This window comes from Lolium perenne, chromosome 2 (genome assembly GCF_019359855.2).
Source record: "Lolium perenne isolate Kyuss_39 chromosome 2, Kyuss_2.0, whole genome shotgun sequence".
Lineage (NCBI taxonomy): Eukaryota > Viridiplantae > Streptophyta > Magnoliopsida > Poales > Poaceae > Lolium > Lolium perenne.
Window position 1 is genome coordinate 288118828 of NC_067245.2, and position 8265 is coordinate 288127092.

The 8265-nt window shown below is 47.9% G+C and overlaps 1 protein-coding gene across 1 annotated transcript; it reads right to left on the bottom strand.

Moving 5' to 3' along the window:
* Window positions 1-1649: 1649 nt before the first annotated feature.
* Window positions 1650-2290, bottom strand: LOC127329460 (uncharacterized). Its single transcript, XM_051355975.1, has 2 exons — window positions 1926-2290; window positions 1650-1824 (listed from the first exon to the last, which is right to left on the bottom strand). The coding sequence occupies exons 1-2, from the start codon at window positions 2288-2290 to the stop codon at window positions 1650-1652; spliced, it is 540 nt and encodes a 179-aa protein (XP_051211935.1).
* Between the last annotated feature and the right edge of the window lie 5975 nt (window positions 2291-8265).

The window sequence follows — 8265 nt, forward strand, 5'->3', positions numbered from 1 at the left end:
GGTCGACCTTACTCGTGTTTTTATGATAGAGACCGGTGCGATGCCATCGGCTCTTTTCGGAGATTATTTGACTTTGACGATCGGCGAAAAGTTGACTGGAAATACTTCTTCATTAACAAAGGAGGGTTTTTACAATGAAGAGCCGATTGCTCAAGGAAAGAGGAACAAAAGAAGAGCCGATTGCTCGCGTACTACTGATCCTATGTCACTAATCCTCGCTGCCCTCGTCGTCGGCGTCGTAGCTGCCGCCGGCGCTACTTCCGGAGAGCTCCTCGTCACCGCTGCCCCAACTTTCGACCGGAGCTTCTTCCTTTTCGTCGTCATCATCATCTTCACTGATGAAGAATGCTGCGACGGTTCTGCTTTGCCACGACATGACCCTTCGAAGGAAAAACAGAGTGGTTTTGAAATTATCATTGCCAAAACCAGGGGGGCATGTGTTATCACCAGATTTTGGCCAAATCAGGAGGTGGGCCGTAAGGGAGATGGGCTTGGAAGATTACACGTGGAAGATCTCTGAAGCGGCCTTGCACGAAGAGTTTGGGCTAGATTGCCCGTGTATCTTTAATTATAGTAGATCGCATCTTAGATTAAAAGTTAGAGTTTGTCTCGTGCACGGTGGGGATTATTCCCACGTTAGAAAGTCCCCTGGACTATAAATATGTATCTAGGGTTTATGGAATAAACAACAACCAACAAATCAATCTCGGCGCATCGCCAACTCCTTCGTCTCGAGGGTTTCTACCGGTAAGCAACATGCTGCCTAGATCGCATCTTGCGATCTAGGCAGCACAAGCTTTATGTTGTTCATGCGTTGCTCGTACTGAAGCCTTTTTGATGGCGAGCAATGTAGTTATCTTAGATATGTTAGGGTTAGCATTGTTCTTCGTATCATATGCTATCGTAGTGCAACCCTTGCATATCTAGCCGCCCTCACACCTATCTTAGGTGTGGGGGCGGCACCCCGCTTGATCATTATTTAGTAGATCCGATCCGTTACGGTTGCTCCTTGTTCTTCAAGGATTAGTTTAATATCTGCAATAGTTAGGCCTTACAAAGGGTTGGAGGATCCAGCGGCACGTAGGGTGTCGTTTGCTAGTCCTAGACAGGATGTTCCGGGGATCAACCTCGTGTTGGTTTTTAGGCCCTATCTAGGATCGGCTTACGATCACCGTGCGTGGTCGCGAGGCCCAATCGTGAGTAGGATGATCCGATTATGCGGTGAAAACCCTAAATCATCGTAGATCGCTTTAGCTTTATCTTGATCAAGCAGGACCACCATATATTCGTGCACCTCATACGAATCATGGGTGGATCAGCTCCTTGAGCCGATTCACAGGATAACCTGAGAGCCGATCGAGGCTCGTATTTAATGTTTACGTGTATGCCATGAAGGAAACTAAGCGAGGCATCTCCATCACCTTCCTGACCAGGTATAGGTCAGGTGGCATGCCCTTGCATCAGCATCGGACGTGTGTACCAGAGGCTTTGCGGACCGTCGCTCGGAGGGACCAGGGCCAGCCGCAGCCCTAGGTTGTTCCCGGCTCTACTGTGTTGCCCGTCGCTGCCCGCCGGTGGGTTTTGACCGCAACAAAGACACATAGTTCATATATATTTAAAGACACATAGTTCTTTAAATGTTGAGATGATTAATAACTCCTAGCCATCTCGAAGCCCAGACGAGCGTCCATCGCGGCACAGCGCACTTGCTTGAAGCTGAATGGAACATTGGCCCACCCAAATATGAGTTCATCGTCCTCTTTTTCTTGTGCGGTGTCCTTCTTCTTGTTCTTGTTCCTCTTCTTCTTCTCAAGATTTGTCCCACTGAGATAATTCACCAGATCATATAGACTCGGAATGTGATTATTTGTGGGAGTCGGGATATCTTCTGGAGGTCGTACACAAAAGTAATGTGAATACCGTACGGAATCAGCATCTCCACATCCTTGCCGATAGCCGAGCCGTGCAATCTGATGGAGCCGTCCTGCAAGAACTCCTTGAGAGCTTGTGGCACTTGATCAGCCCGACAAATCTGGAATACCAGATTCTCGGACGCCACCGAGAGTTGCAGGACGGCGATGCGCTGATCAACCTCGCGAGGGTTGGTGAACTCGCAATCCAAGCCGACGTACTTGATTGGCGCGTTGTCGAGATAGTCCCTCTTTACGCCGCGGTTCCACTTCTCCACCCTTCTTGCACGGAGCGCGACTGTGACCTTGAAGGACGTCCCTTCGGCCATGAGGTGGTACACCCGAGTTAGAGGAGTCGGGTCGCGCACGAGGTGCTCCATCGACGAAGAGGAGAGAGCTTTTGCAATGGTGGAGGAGAGAGGAGAAGAATTGTGTGTGTGGCAATGGTGGGGAAGATCTGAGCATATATAGAAGTGATGAAGATGAACAGGCCAGCCACCGGGTGATCAATTCCCGTGGCTGTCCGCGCCGGTGGCTCAAATTCCCGCGCAACGCTCGATTTCGACGCCGTCCAGTAATGGCGACGCGTGATCGGCTTCCGCGGGAACGAAGCATTTGGACTTTAAGTCCCGGTTTGGGATACTAGCCGAGACTAAAGGGGGTACCGCAGCTCGTGCCGCAAAACCCTTTAGTCCCAGTTTGGATACGAGCCGGAACAATTGGGTCCTAACAAACCGGGACCTATGACGTACGCTTGGGCGTTTACGGGGCGACGTGGCCAGGCCTTTGGTCCCAGCCTAGGACATGGCCAACGGTGGTACCGTTGGCATAGTCTAACGTGTGATGGCCGTGGACGTTACAGCGTGGCGGACCTACCTAGCCTGCACCGACGGTGGTACGGCCGACAGCCACCGTCCAACCGTCGGTGTAATGGTGTGCCGACGGTGCGGGGCTGTGCCGACGGTGACGGTGCAGTCCCCGACCAGAACTAACCCAACGAGGCTACGCCGACGGTCACCATTGGCACAGCCTATGCCGATGGTCGTGGATGTTGTGCCGATGGTGCGGAGCCATCGGCCGATGGTTTGTCTTTTTTGTTTCTCTGTTTGCGTTTCGAATTTGGTGCTGAAAATTGTAGGAGTTGTAAACACGCATGTTATGAACACTCACAATTATTTTAGGATTTTTTAAAAACTTGATTATTTAATTTTATAAACTGATACCATGGTATCATTAGTGGCTGGTATGTTCTCCGAGCATCTCGTTTAGGGTGAGCAAAGCCGCAACGTGAGGTATTCTGGGCTTGGAGCATTAGGCATTCGGCCATTACACTGCACATGATAGAGAGAAAACAGGCCCTAGCGAAGAGAGGCCGCTTGGGCCCTTTTTTGGTTCCCGCCTGCTTGGCGCTCCGGTCGAGTTATAACGGCTCCTTAAGTTGCTTCATCTTACGAAACGCAGCTTTGTATATCCACGCATACTAGTAGGAAGTCAGACTAAAACAAGTTTTGCCTCAAGTGCTAAGTCTACATATGTCAAATACAATAATCAACCGACAGACCCGGCCACTAGCTAGCTAATCAGGTCAACAATCTACATAGCTTGTAAACAACTACACACATAACATCTTGTTGAGCAATCTTAATTCGGTGCAGAAGGGTGACAATGCCTCCGGCAGTCAGCCGGCGCCGATCTGGCTGAAGGAAAGTCTAGTGCCCTATAAGAATGCTATGCGTGAAATACATGTGGCGGGGATGGCGATCCTACCAAAACGCGTGCTCAATGTCGTCAATGGGGATACGAGGAGTCTGCATGAAGTGTTCTAACACGATAGCTGCAACTTCTTAAAATTAATGATGCAGCATACGCGGTTTTCGTGGTCAAGGTGCCACATGGCATGGGCTTAGGGGAAGAACCCCCGCGGATGTCTTCTTCCTGCGATTTGATGGTATCTTTAACATGTTTCACTTGAAACGGCTCCATCGTAATATGGTCCACGTATTCATGCTCAGTATGACTCACCAAGTCATAAAAGAGAAGATCACGGGTATCGACGATAGTGGAACCCTACTACATGATTGAGAGCAACTTTAGCACCCTTGATAGCTGCCGATTTACGACGGAGCACCTCCAAACAACCATGGCGGCGAATAAGAAGAAGGATTACATTCTCTTTCCTTAATTTTACGCGTAAGTCATTTACTGGCCGCCATAACTAAGATGCTTTCTTAGATTTCAATTATTCTTTTCCAACAATTTATCTTAAATACAATATGTCTTAAATGTTTTGCACAAAGATAAGTATTGCATACTTATCGTTCTTTCTCCGTAATATTTCCATGTGAACGAACATTTTTTGCCCTTATGGATTTTGTGTGTTTGATTTCAACGCAAGTACAATCTTGTGTGTATTGTTGTATACATGTGTATAGAAAGATGCTACACACTGTTGTGATGGGTAGATCATTCAAAAAAGAGTTGATGTGTTTTTACTACGGGCGGAAGTTCCGGCCACAGCAGGCGAAACTTCCGACAAGATTCCGCACTTAGCAGCGTTATCACTGCGCACAGAAAAGGCACACAAGGCGGAAGCCATTAGTACCGGCGACCGATACTATGACCCTACTTCCGGTCCTACTTCCGAAAATCACAATTTAGAAATAGCAGCTTTCTAGTACCAGTTTCTGCATTTCCGGAACTAGGCCGGAACTTGGCCGATAGTACCGGTCACCGGTACTACCACCCTTGTTCTGCATGCACATTCAGCAGCATCTGTTCAGCAGCAGGAGGGATCCAGCCGGTACTTCCGGCCCTTGTGGCCGAAACTTACGGTTTTACACAAAAACATCCACAACGGTCAGATCTGAAGTGCCTACTCATATAAATAGCCCTCTTCCCCAATGGGGAAGGTTGCTCGACCCAAGAAGAAGAATCCACCATTGTTGAGCCACAAGAAACACAAGATTCACTTGATCTCCTCCTCCAACCAACCAAAGCTCTTGATCTTTAGAGAATCGAAGGAGAAGATCCCGATTTACATTTCCCCTTCATTTGCTTGAGGGCCCTTTGCTAGTGTTCCATTTGGAAACCTTAGTTGTTGTTGCTTGATTTGTTGTTGTTGTGTTTTTACAGCTATTGCGAGCCTACACTTTGGTTGTGGATGTGTGCCCCAATAACCTTCTAATGGCCCGATTTCCGCCTCGAGGAAATCCCTTAGTGGACAAGTGAGCTAGGCCTTTGTGGCGTTGCTCACCGGAGAATAGGGTGAGGCCTTCCTGGCGTCGGTTAGGCATTTGTGGCAACCACACCCCTCCAAACGTAGACGTACTTCCCCTCAAAAGGAAGGAACTACGAGAATCATCCCTTGTGTCTCTGCGTGCTCCACTCATGGTTACCTCTATCCTTGATTGCATTATTATATCTTGTCTTGCTATATCTTGCTTGGTTTTATACCTTGTCATCTAGGGAAATTCACATAGTTGCATATTTAGAGAATTTACCTTTGTGTCAAGCCTAAATTGAAAAAGAACTAAAAATTGGGTAGCACCTATTCACCCCCCTCAAGGTGCGGCATACGATGCTTTCAATTGGTATCAGAGCCTCGACTCTTATTTCGGGCTTAACCGCCTAGGAGTATGCCGAACGATGTGAATCCGGATGGGAACACAAAGCCGGCTTCCATGGAAGTTCTCAAGTCTTTGGAAACATCCTTGAGATCCTCCTTGGAAGCTAATATGGAATGCATGAAAAAATATCTTTCGGATCTTCTAAAACCGCCGGTCCCTCCCGTCATTCCCATGTTGGAAGAAAAGGACAAGGACTCTTTAGTAGAGGGAGATTCTTCGGCCTCACCCTCTACTACAAAGCCCTTGGATGGTGATGACTTAACCAATGCTAAAATCCCTAATGCATCTCTTAAAAAGGACTTAGGTGAGAGCTACAATGTCGTTCTGTGTCGCTCTCCAGATCCTCATGTCCCCGCCCTCATATAAACAATAGGGGTGATCCACCTAAGTTTAATGTTGATGATTTTAATAGGTGGCATTTAAGTTTTGCTCTCATGTGTGCAGTGCCTCCAATGAGCTTTGGAGAATCATTCTTGAAGGGTACAAGCCCTTCAACACCGACAAATCGAATAGAAGAGAAGAGGTTGATCACCAACTCAACTATGCCGCCTTGAACATGATTCATCAAGCTGTGGGTCAAAGGATTTGGCTTATATTTGGAACTCCACCACCGCCAAGGAAGCTTGGAATGGGTTGCCCAAAATCTTTGTGGGAAGTGAAAGCATGAAGAGAAACAAGTATAGTGCTCTTTGGAACCAAGCCGAAGGGTTCGTGAGGTTGTCAAAGGAAGTTCATCATGAGATGTATAGAAGGCTCATATCCGTTGTCGATGCCTTTCGTAATGTGGGTGCTCAACATATTGATGACTTTTGGATCAAGGACAAGTATATTGATGCCATGATGCCTTTTCAAACCATGGATGACAAGAGTCTTATTGTGAGGGAAAGCTATCCTAAGCTAACCTCCTATCAACTGGTGCAGGAGATGCAAGCTCTCAAGGTGGCCGAACAAAATTCTCAAGATTTTTGGAACCGTGCAATGGGAATGACAAGAGGTGCAAATGTTGCTTTAAATGTCAATACGGTGGAAGAGGTGGACATTCAAGAACCATATAGAACCTCTTGGAGCATGTCTTATCTGGAGGAATTGGAATACCATTACTATGACCATATGGCATTTCATGCAAGAACCTTTTGGGTTGAACCATCCAAAGAAAAGGAAGAAAACACCAAGAGGAACAAAGCAAGCAGGTTCAATTGCTCAGGCCCAAGATCAGGATCTTGCTTCAATTGTGGTGACAAGTACCACTTCATCGCTGAATGCCCATATGAGAATAGAGAAACTCGTGGTGGGAGGCTCATTCCCAAGTACAATAGCAAAGATTCAAAGGTTCCCAACAAGAGACCTTTCATCAAGAATAAGAAGAACAAGAGGCCATCAAGGATTGTGCTAATAACTAAAGAGGAGTATTCTTCCGAGGACAAAGTGATAGTGATGAAGAAGAAACCTCAAAGGAAATGGCCACTATTGCCACTTGTCGTCGTGGTGAACAGACAGATGCCATAGGATGGCTTAAGTTGGGGCCGAATGGACGCTAGAGGATTCGGGGAAGGGTTTGTGATTAGATGGGATGAACTTCCGGATGGTTTCCTCAAGAACTTAGCCAAGGCTAGAGGTTGAAGAAGAAAGACACAAGGAAGAACTCGTTCTAGATCACTTTCTTCATTGATTTCCACAGGTTACAGGTTTGTGTTTTCAGAATCTCTCTCTCTATGTTTCGCGCCCGTGAAGGAGGCTGCCCCCTCTCCTTATATAGGGGAGAGGGTGGCTTACAGGGGAAGAAACCCTAATAGCATCTTTGACTAGACAAACTACTTTACAAAGATACTTTATAAAGCTACTTTAATCATAGATGATGCCGGGGTCTTCTTTAACCAGGGAGGCTGATGTCTTCCGGCTTCTTTCATCGTCATCCTCCTCTTTATCGTCACGCCTCTGTATAAAGCTTCTTTTCTTAGCTCATCTTTGTCCTCTAGCTCTGGAGAGAATCTTTGACCAGACTGCCGACATGCTTTTCTTTCGGCATCCCGGTGTCTTCTTTACCCGGTGCCGGTATACCCCTCTTGGGGATACCGGCATAGTTTACTTAGCCAAACTCTTGTCTTGCGCTCCGGTATGAACATTAAACCGGTATCCTGATGGCCTAAACCATCCGGTTTGGCATGCCTTTGGCATACCGGGGGTCATCCCCCCAACATTAGTCCCCGAAGCTGGTATAGTCTGGCGGATTCTATCCAACAGACCATGCCAGGTTTTCACGTCTTTGGATACCGGTTTAGCTTATCCGGCCCCTGGCTTGATCCGGCATCTTTGCCCGAACTCCTGTTCTCTCTCTTTGCAAGGCATTTTCCGGTAGCTTATTCTCCGGGATCTTATTCATTAAATACCTCCTCGGCGAAGTCGAGAATATATCGGGCCCCGCGCCTGTCAGGGACATGCGCACTGTGACTGATGCGTCAGTGTCAGGGGTCACTTCCCTTTGGCTTCCGCGCGCGTATTAATTGCTTCACAGCGGATCCCAACTACCCCTTCGGATCCGTGTGTGCCTCCCTGTGGCTTCCCGTTATTTCGCGTGTATCGCCGTGCCACGTGGCGGCCCGTGGGGCGAACCGTCACGGCCCAGCGGTTTTCGGCCCACTTCTCTCTCTTCCTTTGTAAGGGAAAATCGCCCCTTCTTCTTCCTCTTCTCGCATTCCCCACTCCTTCGCGCACAGTGCCGTTGCTCTCTG

Excerpts from the sequence above, each read along its gene's own strand:
- LOC127329460 (XM_051355975.1), bottom strand. The coding sequence starts at position 2,290 with ATGGAGCACCTCGTGCGCGACCCGACTCCTCTAACTCGGGTGTACCAC. Across the intron at positions 1,825-1,925 it reads GATGTGGAGATGCTGATTCC|TGGGACAAATCTTGAGAAGA; the intron begins GTACGGTATTCA and ends GAATTATCTCAG.